The sequence below is a fragment of the Mobula birostris genome, chromosome 10 (genome assembly GCF_030028105.1).
Source record: "Mobula birostris isolate sMobBir1 chromosome 10, sMobBir1.hap1, whole genome shotgun sequence".
Taxonomy (NCBI): Eukaryota; Metazoa; Chordata; class Chondrichthyes; order Myliobatiformes; family Myliobatidae; genus Mobula; species Mobula birostris.
This window is the reverse complement of record NC_092379.1, coordinates 16,066,219-16,084,614: the sequence shown is the minus strand read 5'-3', so window position 1 is coordinate 16,084,614 and position 18,396 is coordinate 16,066,219. Positions and strand designations below refer to the sequence as shown.

Here is an 18,396-nt window from a genome sequence, read left to right as displayed (position 1 = left end):
TATTGTCAAAGCTTATATCCAAATAGTGACAATGTGTAAGTAAGCTTTCTTGCTTACACCTGGTTGTTCACCTTTTTTCAAAGAAAAGGTGAAAATCATGTAATGTTACCACCCCCCCCACCCCCGAGGGGCAAGTGTTGGGTTTACGGGACTCTGCTAGAGGAAGTAGTAGAGGCTATGCAGCATTAGGAATTTGAAGAGACTTGAAATGCCACCAAAGACTATCAAACTTCCACAAATAGACGGTGGAGAGCATGCTGACTGGTTGCATCATGTCCTGGTATGGATGCTGTAATGACTAAGATCAACAGAAGATGGAGGGTTGTGGACTCAGCCAGCTCCATCAAGGGCACAACGCTCCCCACCGTCGAGGACATCTTCAAAAAGCGGTGTCTCCAGAAGGAAGCATCCATTATTAAGCATCGTCACCATCTGGGTCATATTCTCTTCTCAATACTATCATCGAGGAGGAGGTACAGGAGCTTGAAGACCTACACTGAACATTTTAAGAACAGCTTCTTCCCCTCCACCATTATATTTCTGCATGGTCCATGAACACTACCTCACTAATCTACTTTGATACTATTTATTTTTGTAACTTATGTTAATTTTTTAAGTCTGCACTGTACCACTGCCACAAAATAACAAATTTCATAACGTACGTAAGAAATAATAAACCTGATTCTGAATTACAACTTAAAAAGACCTTTGACATATACATGGATAGGGAATGTTTCAAAGGTACATTTGATGTCAGAGAAATGTATACAATATACATCCTGAAAAGCTTTTTCTTCACAACCATCCATGAAAACAGAGGAGTGCCCCCAAAGAATGAATGACAGTTAAGCGTTAGAACCTCAAAGTCCACCCCCCCCAGCTTCCCTCCCTCCTGCATGTAAGCGGCAGCAAGTAACAATCCCCCCCTCCCCCTACCGGTAAAAAAAAGTATCGGCACCCTCCACTCAAGCACTCAAGCGTGAGCAAAGCAGTAGCAAAGCCACAGACTTGCAGTTACCCCAAAGACTATTTGTTCACCCAGTATTTGACAGACCACAGGTTTTCTCTCTCCCTAATAAGGGAGAAAGAGGTGTCTCCTTGTCTCTGTTTAGAGTGATATAGGACAAATACAGGTAAATGGGACTAGCTCAGGGATGCACCTTGGTTGGCATAAACAACTTGGGCTAAGAGGCCCATTTCCATGATGTAGAACCCTGTGATTATTTACCCTCTGTGAGGTAAGAGTTCAGTCACTGAAATATTGCATCAAGCCTGCGGGTTCAGATGAATACAGGCTGAAGTAATGTTTATGTTTTATTCTGAGTGAGTGAATGAATGAAAGTGATATTCCACACCAGACCAGTCAGGAGAACCAGCAACACACTAAAATACTACTGTCCTATGTCTTGACACATTTTTTGTAGCAAGGTGAAAATAGGTTTGCCTAAAATACAGATATATGCAATGACAAAACATTTGACTTCAAATATACTTTATGTGTGAATTTTCTAAAAGAGCTGAAAGGTGGCACTTAAGATTATATTACTCACAGTATCTAAGGAGGCAGCAGCTCTCATATCAGGCAAGAAGCCAACTTCTAGAACATGAAGAAGAAAGTCCTGATTTTCTATTCCATAGACACGATCCAGGAACAGCACCATGGGAGCTTTATGGTCAGGAACAAAACTAGCCGACATCTTAGGCTCAACAATGTTGCCATCTGGAAATCAAAAACAATCAAATTAATTCTAAACCCAGGATTCAGACCACAACAGGCATGCAGCTCAAGTTTGCTTCATACTAAAAAATAGTCTGTAAATGAGGTTGCAGCTAAACCCATAAAACAGGAGGAGTTAAAGCTGGCGCCAAGGAGCAACTTCTTCCAGCTCATCATGACACAGTTTAATTTCTTCTCTTTAATGTCTTTTCCTTTCCTTTTCAAAGTGGCTGGGGTCCCGTCAGAGTCCGTGATCTACAGCAGCACTTAAACTGCGGTTCCTCACGGTGGTGGGTTCCCGCTCTAGGAGCTCACTAAAATGGTCTAGCATTTTCGATGTCTCCAGGAGCGGCCCGGAAGACGTGCGCCTTTGGGGTGTGGCCCTGCAGATAACCCGATTCCCCACCAAGGTCGCCGACTGAAGCGTCACGCGAGATCAGAATGTTGAGACAGCAGGGCATGCTGTTGTCAAAATAAGCGGCGCTGCAGATTGTAACAACGGAACTGTGACCTGTTGGCCTCCCCTCTCGCTGTGGCAGGAGTGATACCCCTCTCTCCCTTGTTAGTGAGAGAGAGAGAGAGCCTGGGCGATGGATTATTGTTTTTGATGGACTCCAGATCATGGTCTCTTTGGAGGCTTTACTGTTGTTTACATGGTGGATGGTGGGGGGATTGATGCTTTGCTAAGGCAGGTGGGAGGAGGGGGAAGGTTGATACTTTTGCTGTTGCTTGTGCATGAAAGGGGAAAGGGGGGCTTTGGAGTTCTTTTTTTTCAGTCATTTGTTCTTTGGAGTTTTTCCTCTGTTTCATGGATGTCTGTGAAGAGTAAGAATTTCAGGTTGTACACTGTATACATTCTATGATATTAAACCATCGAACCATTGTTGCATCTGCAAAAACGCCTTTTATCACACCTAAGCAACAAATAATACTAGGGCCAGTTTCTATCATTTTAATAATAGATAATCTATCTCAGTGTAAGTTAAGATGCTGCAGTTAAAGTTTTTTTTTGTTTGTACATCCACTTCGTGTCAGGCCTGCAAGTTCATGATAATGAGACAAAGGATGTTGTTCTCAATGATTGTCACAACCATTAAAAAACTTGGGATATCACCCTAACAAAATTTACTTCAGAAATAGTAAATAGTCATCTCTTTTTGGTTTGATAATTCTTAGACAACTGAGAAAGGGCCAGATTTCTTCATTTACAGAGCATGTCTCCTTTCATGGACATTTTCAGGTGAAAATTGAAGATTTTTGAATAAGGGAAATAGTCTAAGGAACAGGAATTATATTCTTCTGGTAAAGCAGTAATTGATTTACTATATTGTAATTGATTAATTATTACTATTGTTTTTTCTTCTTCTATATTAGGTATTGCATTGAATTGCTTCTGCTAAGTTAACAAATTTCACAACACATGCTGGTGATAATAAACCTGATTCTAATTCATGGAAGTCAGCAAGGTTGCAGGTGGTATCCGGTCTTTTCAAACTGAGTGAATTTTTTTAAGGAGATAATTAATTGATGAAGGCAAGGCATTTGACATGTATAGGCAGACTTTAACTAGGCTTCTCACAAATTCTTGAATGTCAGGCTGGTCTAAAAGTTTAAGTCACCAAGTATTCAAGACATGTTGGCAAACTGGATTCAAAATTGGCTTGGCAATAAGATGCAGAGGATGGTGGGTCTTTTTCTGAATAGAAACAGGGATTGGTGTAGGCCTGATTAGCAAGTTATTGATGACAGGAAAATTGGTGGAATTATAGAATGTAAAGGAATTGTCTAATGATCTAGAGCAGAGGTGGCCAACCTTTTACATTCCATGCGTCAAGTTTTTCACGAACGAGTTCAGATGCGATTTTTTCATGCACGAGTTGTATATTAACATATTTTTACCAGAATTGAATGGGGGTACAAGAGTTGTATGGCGCATCTGAACTCGTGAGTGAAAAAATTGATGCATGGAATGTAAAAGGTTGGCCACCCCTGATCTAGAGGGACACAGACCAGCTAGAAAGTACAGTAGAGTAGTGGCAGATGGGAGTCAAGAACGCAGAAATGCATTTTGGGAGTTCAGATTCTGGCAGGGCTTAGAGATTAACTGGCAGGGATTGTAAAAGTGTTCGTATACAGAGAAACTTTGGAGTGCAAGTGTACAGTCCCGCTAAAATGGTGACCTGAGTGGATAAGATGGTGAAGAAAGCAATTGGCATCCTTTCATTTGCAGAAGATGGAACATAACTTTGTAGCTGTATTAACACTAGTTAGGCCACCCTTGCAGTAGCATGGACAACTATGCTCACTACACTACAGGAAGCAGAAGTGATCATCCGGGATGCTGCCTGGAATGGAGCATTGTAGTGACAAGAAGAGATTCTTTAGATTGGGTTTGTTCTCAGTGGAGGCTGAGGGATGACTTTAGCAAGGTATGTAAGACTATGAAGGCCATACTTGGGAAAGACAGTGAGAGTCTTTTACACATGGTGAGGGACTCTAAAACTAAAGGCCTCATGATTAAGGTGAGACGAGAGAATTTTAAGGGATATCTGAGAAGCAAGTTCTTGACACATGAGGGTAGTTGTGACACGGACCAAATGGCTAGAAGAGATATTAATATTTAAAAGACAATTGTACAGGTACTTAACTAGGAAAGGAGTAGTGGGATATGAGTTTAAGGCAGGCAAGTGGGATCAGCACAGATGCATCACTGTTGGCATGGACAAGTTGAAGCAAAAGGCCTGTTTTAGTGTTGTATTGTACTCTGATTCTAGGTTTCTCTCTCCAAGAATGATGTCTGACTTGCTGAGTGTATTTGGTAGTTTAGACATGTATTCTAGGTCAGGAGTTACAGCGGAACCACACCTGGTTTATTTTACCTTTTCCAAAAGCAGGTATCTGCAATGGCAGGCTTATAACACCAACTAAGTCTTCAATGGGAACTAGGGATCGCAGGATTGCTCGAATTCTTAATGCTTCACCTTTACCAGCTTGAATAAGCTATTAACAAAAAAAAGAGAAAAACAGGCAATCATTGAAATTTACAGCAAAGCACCGTGGTTGGCATGGAGCCAAAGAGCTGTATCCATGGTGAATTACTCTATGACTCTTTAAAATGAAGTCACTTGACAAAAGAGCCATTTAGGTAATCATATTTCAGTCCCTGTACTGGACAGCAAAAAGTCACAGAAAATTAATGACACAGAAACACTTCATCCGTCGTGCCTGTGCTAGTTGAAAGAGTCAACCTCGTTTAAATAGTGCCTGACAACTTGCCTATGAAACCACACCTAATCCCAACCTCCAGTCCGTGATCTATATGCAGCCCTGAAGCTCATGTTTATTATAGATACTCATGCACCATTTAAATATGTTGAGGGTTTGGACTATTCCAATTTATTTAACTTTGCCCTACGGCTAAAAATTTCCATTACTGAATGGTCTTACTGCTTATTTGTCACCAACTATTAGTGACAAAAATCACTGCTTTTTGAACACAAACACATGCAATTGACACCATTTAAAAACTAGTCTAAGCATTGTAGTGTCTAATGGTCACACAAGTGCAAGTAATTGATGCTAGTCAGAAACTGCTCGGCAACAGTCCTCTACCCCAATTCAGCAGCATAATGCCCCAAATAAATGAAGGAAATCCCAACTATTTTCTCGATTACTTATTGTTTGCCCCAAATAAGCAGCTGCCTCAATTAACCAGAATCCACTGTATTTAAATTCAATTTACACACCGAAATTTAGAAAGATCATAAGATTTGCCTGACTAGTTCAGGTTCAGCTTCAAGTCAAGAATTACGACCTTCTTGGAAGCACAGCAAGTAATCCAACAAGACACATAGTCATTTGTGAGGGTACTTAACTTAAAATGTGCAATATTAGAAAATAAAATGATATAACTTGTTAATATAACCATAAAAATAAAGGTATTACAGTAATCCAAGGGGCATGTGTGGTTACACATTCTACACAGAACAAGGCGCAACAAGTGGTCAAATGAACTGTACTGCTCATTTCAGCAAAGTCAATTTTTTTTTGCCTACCTCAGAAGGCAGACAAGAAACTAGAGACGCAGGGGATGGGAATCAGAGCACCAGAACAGATAGTGGAGAGGTTGTGGAGACAGATGTTGTTAAGACCTCAGACAAAGGCAGGAATCAAAAGGTTGAATATGGTGCGATTAATGTCCTGAGCTGTGTATATTTCAATGCAAGAAGCATTGTAAGAAAGGCAGATGAGCTCAGGACATGGATAAACACCTGGAATTATAATATTGTAGCCATTAGTGAGATTTGGCTGCAGGAGGGGCAGGACTGTCAGTTCAATATTCTGGGGTTCCGTTGTTTTAGACGTGACAGAGTAGGAGGGATTAAAGGAGGAAGGGTGGTGTTACTAGTCAGGGAAAATGTCAGGACAGACTGGAGAACGCATCTTGTAGGTGCAACTGAGAAATACAAAAGGTATAACCACTTTAGTGAAGTTATATTACAGACCACCTAACAGTCCGAGGGATGAGCCTGACATCAGCAGTGGGAAAGTTTTTGGAAGGTATTCTAAGGGACCAGATATATGTGCATTTGGATAGATATGGACTGATTAAGGATAGGTCATGCCTAAGCGATCTTATAGAGCTTTTCGAGGAAGTTACTAGGAAAGTTGATGAAGGCAAGGCAGCGGATGTTGTCTACATGGACTTTAACAAGGCATTTGAGAAGTTCTTGCATGGGAGGTTGGTCAAGAAGGTTCAGTCACTCGGCATTCAAGATAAGCTAGTAAATTAGATTGGACACTGGCTTTGTAGAAGAAGCCAGAGAGTGGTAGTAGATGATTGCCTCTCTGACTGGAGGCCTGTGATTAGTGGAGTGCTGCACAGATCAGTGCTGGGTCCATTTTGTTATCTATATCAACAATCTGGATGATAATGTGGTTAACTGGATCAGCAAATTTGCTGATGACACCAAAATTGGGGGTGTGGACAGTGAGAAAGGCTATCAAAGCTTGCAGTGAAATCTGTTCCAGCTGGAAAAATGAGCTGAAAATTGGCAGATGAAATTTAATGCACTTCGGTTGGACCATCCAGGGTAGGTCTTACACAGTGAATGATGAGGTACTGAGGAGTGCAGTACAATAAAGGGTTCAGGGTATACAGGTCCATAATTCAGTGAAAGTGGTGTCACAGGTTGATAGGGACATAAAGAAAGCTTTGAGTACATAGGTCTTCATAAATCAAAGTATTGAATACAAGAACAAGAGAAACTCTGCAGATGCTGGAAATCCGAATAATACAGGAGATGGGATGTTATGTTGAAGTTGCATAAGACATTGGTGAGGCCTAACTTGGAGTATCGTGTGCAGTTTTGGTCACATACCTACAGGAAAGATGTAAATAATATTGAAAGTGTACAGAAAAAATTTACAAGGATGTTGCTGGGTCTGGAGGACCCGAGTTATATGGAAAGATTGAATAGGTTAGGACTTTATTCCTTGGAATGTAGAAGACTGAAGGTATATTTGATAGGGGTATACAAAATTAAGAGGGGTATACAGTAGATAGGGTAAATGCAAGCAGGTTTTTTCTACTGAGGTTGGGTGAGACTACAATTACAGGTCAGGGGTTAACGGTGAAAGGTGAAAAGTTTAAGGGGAACATGAGGAGAAACTTCCTAATTCAGAGACTTATGAGAATGTGGAACAAGCTACCAGCACAAGCAGTACAAGCAAGCGCGAAATCAACATTTAAGAGAAATCTGGGTAGGTATATGGATAGTAGAGCTATGGAGGGTTATGGTCCTGGTGCAAATCCATGGGAGTAGGCACTTTAAATGGTTCAGCATGGACTAGATGGGCTGAAGGAGCTGCCACTGTGCTGTACTTTTCTATGACTCCAAATGGATTTTCACATTCCTTTGAAGACATTCACTGACATTGATGACCAGCAATTAATTAACAGAAATTTCAATCAAACTTATAAATCCTTAAAGTGTAAACTATTATGTGGAGTTTCTTATAAGTTACCGGCAATTTCATAATACTGTACATGTTCAGGAAGGAAGGAATGAAAGTGACTCACAGTAAACAAAATTGACATAAAATCAGTTGTGTGACCTTTAATTTTCCTGACTGAATATCTCCTGTGCACCATCTTCATCTTCACAGGTGAGTTTCAGTATTGCTTGAGCAAGTAGAAACAGGAAGATCATTGGGAAACATACCATTGAAATATCCAGACACCATGAAGCATGACACTAATGACTGGATCAGGATTAAAAGGTTGTCCCATGAGGGGAATCACATCGTATTCAAGTTTCAAGATTATTTAGACTATAAGGCACAGGAACAGAATTAGACCACTTGGCACATCAAGACTGCTCCGCCATTCAATCATGGCTGATCCTTTTTCCCCCTCCTCAGCCCCACTTCCTGGCCTTCTCCCCGTAACCTTTGATGCCATGGCCTATCAAGAACCTATCAATCTCTGCCTTAAAGATACTCAACGACATGGCCTCCACAGCTGCATGTGGTAACAAATTCCACAAATTCACATCTTCAGGCTAAGAAATTTCTCCGCATCTCTGTTTTAAATGGATGCTCCTCTATCCTGAGGCTGTGCCCTCTTGTCCTAGACTCCTCCACCATGGGAAATATCCTTCACACATCTATTCTGTCTTAGCCTTTCAACATTCAAAAAGTTTCAATGAGATCCCCCTTCATCCTTCTAAATTCCAGCGAGCACAGGCTGAGAGCCATCAAACGTTCCTCATATGATAACCCTTTCATTCCCGAATCATCCTTGTGAACCTTCCCTGAACCCACTCACAGCCAGCAAAACCTTTCTCAGATGAGAAGCCCAAAACAGTTCACCATACTCAGGGTGAGGTCTCACCAGTGCTTTATAAAGCCTCAGCATCACATCTCTGCTCTTATATTCTACACCTCTTGAAATGAATGCTAACATTGCATTTGTCTTCCTCACCACCGACTCAACCTACAAGTTAACCTTTAGGGTGTTCTGCACAAGGACTCCCAAATCCTTTTGTATCTCAGATTTTTGGATTTTCTCCTCATTTAGAAAATAGTCTGCACATTTATCTCCACCAAAGTGCATGACCATGCATTTTCCAACATTGTATTTCATTTGCCAGTTTCTTGCCCATTCTCCCAATTTAAGACCTTCTGCAGCCTTCCTGTTTCCTCAACACTACCTGCCCCTCCACTAATCTTCATATCATCTGCAAACTTGGCAACAAAGCCATCTACTCCATGATCTAAATCATTGATATACTGTACAGCATAAAAAGAAACAGCCCCAACACCGCCCAGTGCAGAACACCACTAGTCACAGGCAGCCAAATGACATTTAATGTCTTTCTTCAGTACACAAATATAAGGGAGAATGAAATGATTACTTCTCTGGATTCAATGCATAAAATAAATTATTATGGACATTGTTCCCGTCAGCAGAGGGGTTACAGTTTTGGCAATATTTGCTGAAGTTCAATAACCAAAGTCATTTACTTGCTTTGGCAGAAGACAGATCAGATTTTTTTTCTCTCTTGTTGTAAGAAAAAGATGGTGATGGACTTTAGGAAGATTAAGCCTGCATTGCTCCCTGTTACTACTGATGGTGAGGATGTGGATGTGGTGAGGACCTACAAGTACCTGGGGGTGCACCTGGATGACAGACTTGAGTGAAGCACCAACACAGAGGCTGTGTACAAGAAGGTCCTTTGGAGTATGCAGGCCTCTCCTTCACATGTTCTACCAGTCTGTTGTCGCCAGTACAATCTCCTATGCAGTGCTGTGCTGGGGCAATGTCATCAACATCAGTGATGCCAACAGGCTCAATAAACTGATTAGAAAGGCTGGCCCTGTTACAGGAGTCAAACTGGACACACTGGAGGCTGTGGTAAAACAAAGGGCCCTATGGAAAATCCGGGCAATTCTGGACAATGTTTCTCATCCTCTGCATGCCACCTTGGCTGAACAGGGAGCACTTTTAGTAATAGATAAGACAACCGTGTTGCCCCAAAGAGCGCTATTTGAGGGCATTCTTACGCTCGGCCATTAGGCTCTATAATGAGTCAACCTATAGCTGGTAAAGTGATGACCCCCCTCCTGTTAGGCTGTTTGAGATAACTTACTTTTTATTCTTTCCACTTCTCTTCTAATATTTATATCTGTGCACTTGTAATGCTATTGTGACACTGTAATTTCCTTTGGGATCAATAAAGTATCCATCTACTTATCTAATACATTTTTTTTACATATCTATCAAGGTTTTTATGTAAAGTTTTCTAATGTGAAATAGGAACAACAGGCACATATTCATGAGGACTGTTCAATTGGAAGCAGCAATTGCTTCATCAATATTAGGCAATCACTTACATGCATCTCTGGAGCACACCGGCCCAATAGATCGATCAGTGCTGAGTAGAAAGACATGATGGCATTCCCCAGATGGACACGGTTTTCTTCATGAACTTCTTCACTAAAGCTGCAAAGGATGAAAACTATGTCATTGCTCGGGATGATGTTTCACAGGAACATGAGGAGCATGGAGAGATATGGTCCACGTGCAGGCTGAAGGGATTAGGTGTCATTAGTTTAATTAGTTTGGTATGACAAGAGCCTGTCCATGTGCTATACCGTTCTATTTGATTAAACATTCACTTACAATTGTTTTTTTCCCCTCAAGAGTTAGAGTACAAAAATGATTTTACAGTTATTTGTAAGTCAAGTAGGAGGATGAATTGGATATGGAGGGGCTGGTGGTATAAAATAGTGCGAGCAAACACCTTCACTGCCTACTGTGTATTGCTGCTTGGTATCAATAACTTTAAAAGTGTAAAGAAACTATTCCACACACAATATATACACTCAGTGGCCACGAGTGTTTGTTTGTGGTCTTCAGCTGCTGCAGCCCATCCTCTTCAAGGTTCAACATGTTCACGTTCGGAGGTGCACTACTGGTGTAAAGCGTGGCTACTTGAGCTACTTTCGCCTTCCTCTCAGCTTGAACCAATCTGGCCATTCTCCTCTGACTTCTCTCATTAACAATGCGCTTTCGGACACAGAACTGCTGCTCACTGGATGTTTTTGTTATGCGCACCATTCTCGGTAAACTCTAGAGACTGTTGTGTGTGATAATCCCAGGAGCTCAGCAGTTTCTGAGGTGCTCAAACCACTCCATCTGGCACCAACTATCATTCCACGGTCAAAGTCACTTAGATCACATTTCTTCCCCATTCTGATGTTTGGTCTGAACAACAGCTGAATCTCTTGACCATGTCTGCACACCTTTATGCATTGAGTTGCTGTCAAATGATTGGCTGATTAGGTATTTGCATTAATAAACAAGTGTATCTAATGAAGTGATCACTGAGTGTATGCATGTTTACATTCACTAATCAATTTAATCTGTTTTAATTCTTGCCCCACAAATTTTTTTGATGTTTTAAATTTTTTTGAATGTGTTTCTTGAGTAGGTGAGGGTAACAACTGACCACACAGAACTCACCCCAGTTATTTGTATGGCTCAGGTGAAATTTGCAACGGGGAAAAGAAACATTCTATATCGACCATTCACCAATTAAGCAAGTATTTTCAACGATTCTCTTGAGCATCTCATACCGAGTCATCTTCGTCCTTGATATCCGCCCTTATATTTCTTTCTGTGATTACCTGTCAATTTTATTTAGACCATAAGACCATAAATCATAGGAGCAGAATTAGGGATTTGGCCCGTTGAGTCTGCTCTGCCATACAATCATGGCTGATCTTGCTTCCTCCTCCTCAGCCTTACTCCCAGTAACCTTTGATACTATGTGCAGTCAAGAACTTTGATCGCCTAACTCATCCAATCTAATCAATGAGGATCTTCTACATTAATCCACTTGGTCCTAACTCTCTATGTCTAAGCAATTCAAGTGCTCATTGAGACACTCCTTAATGCTGTTACTGACCCAGGAGCACATTACACCCGTTATTTAACATTGTTTTCTTACTGTTCTCGTCTACGGTCTTTCTTGACTGTTGGTCCATCACGGGCAGGATCCTCAGAAATCTTGATGGCATCCTCAATAGCTCCTAGTAAACCACTACCACCTTCACCCCGTAGGGCTGGCCCAAAGCACTCGGGGCGACGTATCAGCAAGCGCACCACAACGTTGGCATTTTCTTCAACACTTTCACCTAAAATCACAAAACAAACTCCCTGAAGGCAAATCGGTGAGAGACAACAAGGATTTTTACATGTGCCATATGATTAGGATAGGGAAGTTTTTAATTACACTCTATGTTTACATAGTCTGGTTTCATTGCAGTAAGACATGCTGTTGTTGTATTTTCCAGTGCAGAACAAATTTCCTTTCTACCATGAAATATATCAGTTATTTCCAACCATAGGTATGGCTATGCCCCTGACTGAGGTATTGCGGGAGAACACGGAACATTGGGAGCAGCAGGTTAGCTGCCGTGCGCTGTGTGTCCAGAGAGCTGAACCTTTCTGGGGCTGACTCTCTGGCGCAGAGCTTGGAAAAAGCGATGCAACAGACTTTTAACATCATAAATCAGCAAGCTGTTTGTTTTGTCTCCCCTCTCGCTGTGAAACGGGGTCACCTCTTTTTCCCTTATTAGGAAGGGACAGAGAGCCCCTGGTATGTTGAATTACCCGACAAACGAGTAGTGTTTGGGGTACTGCAAATCTGTGTTTTTATTGATGCTTTGCTGCACGCTTGAGTATTTGGTGGGGAGCGCTGATGCTTTTTTGCTGGTGGGGGAGGAGGGGGGGGTTGTTGCCTTGCTGCTGCTTGTGTGTGGGAGGGGGGAGTTGGGGGGGCTTTGGGATTCTAACATTTAACTGTCATTTATTCTTTGGGGCACTCCTCTGTTTTCGTGGATGCTTGCAAAGAAAAAGAATTTCAGTATGTATACAGTATAGAATACATTTATCTGTCATTAAATGTACCTGTATTATCTGAATGGTGGCTGATTAGGAAAAGGGGAGGTGCAACGAGACCTGGGTGTCATTATACACCAGTCATTGAAAGTGGGCATGCAGGTACAGCAGGCGGTGAAAAAGGCGAATGGTATGCTGGCATTTATAGCGAGAGGATTCGAGTACAGGAGCAGGGAGGTACTACTGCAGTTGTACAAGGCCTTGGTGAGACCACACCCAGAGTATTGTGTGCAGTTTTGGTCCCCTAATCTGAGGAAAGACATCCTTGCCATAGAGGGAGTACAAAGAAGGTTCACCAGATTGATTCCTGGGATGGCAGAACTTTCATATGAAGAAAGACTGGATGAACTGGGCTTGTACTCGTTGGAATTTAGAAGATTGAGGGGGGATCTGATTGAAACGTATAAGATCCTAAAGGGATTGGGCAGGCTAGATGCAGGAAGATTGTTCCCGATGTTGGGGAAGTCCAGAACGAGGGGCCACAGTTTGAGGATAGAGGGGAAGTCTTTTAGGACCGAGATTAGGAAAAACTTCTTCACACAGAGAGTGGTGAATCTGTGGAATTCTCTGCCACAGGAAACAGTTGAGGCCAGTTCATTGGCTATATTTAAGAGGGAGTTAGATATGGCCCTTGTGGCTACGGGAGTCAGGGGGTATGGAGGGAAGGCTGGGGCGGGGTTCTGAGTTGGATGATCAGCCATGATCACAATAAATGGCGGTGCAGGCTCGAAGGGCCGAATGGCCTACTCCTGCACCTATTTTCTAAGTTTCTATTGAAATCTATTGCTGTTTCTTATTGAGTGGGCATGTGGCCAAGTGGTTAAGGCACTCGACTAGCAACCTGAAGGTCGTGAGTTCGAGCCCCAGCCGAGGCAGCGTGTTGTGTCCTTGAGCAAGGCACCTAACTGCACACCTGCGACGACACTGGTGCTAAGCTGTATTGGCCCATGCCTTGCCCTTCCCTTGGACAACATCAGTGTCGTGGAGAGGGGAGACTTGCAGCATGGGCAACTGCCAGTCTTCCATACAACCTTGCCCAGGCCTGTGCCCTGGAGTATGAAGACTTTCCAGGTGCAGATCCATGGTCTCGCAAGACTAACGGATGCCTTATTATTCTTATTGAATTTTGTGAGCTGATCTTAAATTCCAGAGCTGTACTAATCAGTCTGGTCAGAGGATGACATGATGATAAAATGTTAACCTGAGGGCTTGGTCTGCTCTCTGAAGTAGCTGTAATCTATCCCATTGCCAGGGGAGTTCCTTAGTGATATTTACACTTCAGCTGACAAATTCTAAATCAAATTATAACAAAGTTTGTTTGCTCTTACTGTGCACAAGTGAGATTTCACATTTCCTACAACAGTGATTACCCCATTGCAATTTATAGATACTTGCTGGTTGAAGCCCAGAATGCTTCAAATAAATTACAATTAAACTAAGCATTCTAGGATATGAATTCCTACACCTAATGGCCAATTCACAGAGCCAGAGAGTCAAAATTACAGAGCTATACATCTCTATAACAAAGGGCCCAACTTATCCACACTGACAACGCACATCAAAGTTGCTGGTGAATGCAGCAGGCCAGGCAGCATCTCTAGGAAGAGGTACAGTCGACGTTTCAGGCCAAGACCCTTCGTCAGGACTAACTGAAAGAAGAGTGAGTAAGGGATTTGAAAGTTGGAGGGGGAAGGGGAGATCCAAAATGATAGGAGAAGACAGGAGGGGGAGGGATGGAGCCAAGAGCTGGACAGGTGATAGGCAAAAGGGATACGAGAGGATCATGGGACAGGAGGTCCGGGAAGAAAGACAAGGAGGTGGGGCGGGGACCCAGAGGATGGGCAAGGGGTATATTCAGAGGGACAGAGGGAGAAAAAGGAGAGTGAGAGAAAGAATGTGTGTATAAAAATAAGTAACAGATGGGGTACGAGGGGGAGGTGGGGCATTAGCGGAAGTTAGAGAAGTTGATGTTCATGCCATCAGGTTGGAGGCTATTCAGACGGAATATAAGGTGTTGTTCCTCCAACCCGAGTGTGGCTTCATCTTTACAGTAGAGGAGGCTGTGGATAGACATGTCAGAATGGGAATGGGATGTTCCATACTGACTATGGTGCCTGTATTCTTCTACTCCTTTCCGACAAGTACTCTCAGGAATGTTGTACAACACCTTGAGGCAGGCGCAGATCAGCCCATGTCGGAAGAGAGAGTTTTCAGATTGACCCTCAAACTCCTCTGCTCCAGTGAGAACAAACCAAATCTAATTCAATAAACATCAGAAAATCTGCAGATGCTGCAAATCCAAGCAACACATACAGACCACCCACTACTCTCTGCATCCAGCACATGATTCCACTATCCCCAACCGGATCCCACTACCAAGCACACCATACCCCCACCATTTTCCACAGGGATCGTTCCCTAAGCGACTCCCTTGTCCATTCGTTCCTTCCCACTGATCTCCCTCCCGGTACTTATCCTTGCAAATGGAACAAGTGCCACACCTGCCCCTACACCTCTTCCCTCACTACCATTTAGGACCCCAAACAGTCATTCCAGGTGAGTTGACACTTCACCTGTGAGTCTGTTGGGGTCATCTGTTGTACCCAATGCTTCTAGTGAGGCCTCCTGTGTGTATAGGCGAGACCTGACATAGATTGGGAGACCGCTTTATGGAGCACTTACATGGTCCACCAGCAAAAGCCGGATCTCCTAGTGGCCACCCATTTCAATTCTACTTCCCATTCCCATTCCAACATGTCAGTCCACAGCCTCCTCTACTGCTGTGATGAGGCCACACTCAGGTTGGAGGAGCAACATCTAATATTCCTTCTGAGTAGCCTCCAACCTGATGGCATGAACATCAATTTCTCAAACTTCAGGTTAGTCCCCTGCACCATTCCCCATTTCCATTTCCCTCTCTCACCTTATCTCCTTACCTGCCCAACACCTCCCTCTGGTGCTCCTCCCCCTTCCCTTTCTTCCATGGTCTTCTATCCTCTCCTATCAGATTCTCCCTTCTCCAGCCCTTTATCTCTTTCACCGATCAACTTCCCAGCTCTTTACTTCATCTGTCCCCCTCTCCTGGTTTCACCTATCATTTACCACCTTGTGCTTCTTCCTCCCTTCCCCCACCATCTTGCTCTGAGTCCTCATCTTTTTTCCAGTTCTGATGAAGGGTCCTGGCCCAAAACATTGCCTGTTTACTCTTTTCCATAGATGCTGCCTGGCCTGCCGAGCTCCTCCACCATTCTGTGTGTGTTGCCAGTCTAATTCAATCTCGTCTTATAATTAAGGCCACCCATGTCAGGCAAAACATTCCAATAAATCTCTTATGCACTCTTTCTAATGCTACCACATCCTTCTTGCAACTTTTGTGTGATCACGTGAGTCAAGTATGATGTTCTCCTAAGGGGTTGTCTATTGTGTCTTCAGGTAGCTATAGAAGCTGATCTGGGATTCACGTCTGGGGTGTTAGGAGGATTCCCTTATCAGAGACTGCCTGTGAATGACTTCCTTTAGTGTGGGGAGGCTGATGTACGAGTAGCCACCACACGGTCCTTGACAGATCATGGTCAGGATTCAGGGATAAGTGCCTGGAGAGAGATTAATTGGGTGGGGCAAATGATCAAGGGAATCGCAGAGGGAGTGATCCATACGGAAAGTCAGGGTGGAGGGTTAGTGGTAGGATTCCTTTGGAGATGGTGGAAGTTGCAGAGGACAATGTGTTGGATGCAGAGGTTGATGGGGTGGTAGGTAAGGACAAGAGAGACTCTTTCACTATTAAGATGGTGGGAAGATGGGGTGAGTACAGACATATAGGAAATGGAAGAGGTGCAGGTGAGGGTAGCATCAATAGTAGAGGGAGGGAGACCCTATTTTTTAAAGAAGGAGGACATCAAATGGTGCATTGTCCTTCATCAATCGTGGCATAGAGTTTAGGAGCCGAGAGGTAATGTTGCAGCGATATAGGACCCTGATCAGACCCCACTTGGAGTACTGTGCTCAGTTCTGGACGCCTCACTATAGCAAGGATGTGAAAACCATAGAAAGGTTGCAGAGGAGATCTACAAGTATGTTGCCTGGATTGGGGAGCAAATCTTGTGAGAATAGATTGAGTGAACTCGGCCTTTTTTCCTTGGAGCGACAGAGGATGAGAGGTGACCTGAGAGAGGTGTATAAGATGATGAGAGGCATTGATCGTGTGGATAGTCAGAGGTTTTTTCCCCAGGGCTGGAATGACTAGCACGAGAGGGCACAGTTTTAAGGTGCTTGGAAGTAGGTACAGAGGAGATGTCAGGGGTAAGTTTTTATGCAGAGAGTGGTGAGTGTGTGGAATGGGCTGCTGGTGACAGTGGTGGAGGCGGATACGATAGGGTCTTTTAAGAGACTTTTGGATAGGTACATGGAGCTTAGAAAAATAGAGGGCTGTGGGGAACCCTAGGTAATTTCTAAGGTAAGGACATGTTCGGCACATCTTTGTTGTCCCAAGGGCCTGTATTGTGCTGTAGGTTTTCTATGTTTCTATTTCTGATGTCCTGGAACGGAAAACCGTGTCCTGAGAACAAATGCGGCGGAAATGAAGAAACTGAGAAAAGGGAATAGCATTTTTACAGGAGATAGGGTGGAAAAATTTAAACAATATATGTAAGCTATGTGGAGTGGTAACACAGTATCTGTTATAATGAGGAAATGGTTTTTAAACCTTAGTGGCCTGTTGCCTTCATTTGTTGATCTTACTTAAATGTCATTAGAGGTGAAGGCAGTGGTACCTAAATGAAATCTCTTACATTTTAAACTTTGTGTAATAGAGGCAGGGATAGATAAGATACAGGCAGGAAAGTTGTTTCCACTGGTAGGTGAGACTAGAACTGGGGGACATAGCCTCAAGATTTGGGGGAGTAGATTTAGGATGGAGATGAGGAGGAACTGCTTTTCCCAGAGTGGCGAATCTGTGGAATTCTCTGCCCAATGAAGCAGTGGAGGCTACCTCAGTAATTTTATTTAAGACAAGGTTGAATAGATTTTTGCATAGTGTGGGAATTAAGGGTTATGGAGAAAAGGCAGGTAGGTGGAGATGAGTCCATAGTCAGATCAGTCATGATCTTCTTGAATAGCAGAGTAGGCTCCAGATGGCCTACTCCTGCTCCTATTTCTTATGTTCTATGTTCTAATATAATGACTAATTTTCTGAAATCTGGCGAATGGGGCAACAACAGTAATTACGTATTCATAAACTATTTATGTGAATTAACAGCCCGTTAATTTTAAAAGGGTTAATACTTAACACTCGTGCAGTATTGTCTATTCTCTAATAATCCTCTTCACTCACTTAGCAGATAACCTCGTTTTCAACTTACCTGCATAGTCACTCCAGTTTTATCCCTTCCGAGACCGATCCCCCCCCCCACCCTTGCTACAACTATCTTGGCCCAAAATATTGGTTGTTTATTGCCCTCCACAGATGACTTGCTGACTTCCTCCAGCATTTTGTGTGTGTAAAGTTTCTTTTCTGAAATAGAAACAATTCAAGCATACAAAATCTTTTCAGACAAGAGAAAATCTGCAGATGCTGGAATTCCAAGCAACATACACAAAATGCTGGAGGAACTCAGCAGGCCAGGCAGCATCTGTGGAAAAGTGTACCGTTGACTTTTCAGGCCAAGACCCTTCAGCAGCCTGAAACATCGACTGTACTCTTTCCCATAGGTGC

General features: G+C 42.9%; 1 protein-coding gene across 5 annotated transcripts in view; it reads right to left on the bottom strand.

Moving 5' to 3' along the window:
• The window catches only part of LOC140203840 (ryanodine receptor 1-like), a 575,532-nt gene that overhangs the window by 265,831 nt on the left and 291,305 nt on the right, over positions 1-18,396 (bottom strand). For all 5 annotated transcript variants that reach the window (XM_072269965.1, XM_072269967.1, XM_072269966.1 and 2 more), the window contains exons 44-47: positions 11,734-11,920; positions 10,115-10,223; positions 4,597-4,717; positions 1,551-1,720 (exon numbers count right to left, since the gene is read on the bottom strand). In XM_072269965.1, coding sequence (XP_072126066.1) covers positions 1,551-1,720; positions 4,597-4,717; positions 10,115-10,223; positions 11,734-11,920 — 587 coding nt within the window. The remainder of the gene's footprint in view (positions 1-1,550; positions 1,721-4,596; positions 4,718-10,114; positions 10,224-11,733; positions 11,921-18,396) is intronic.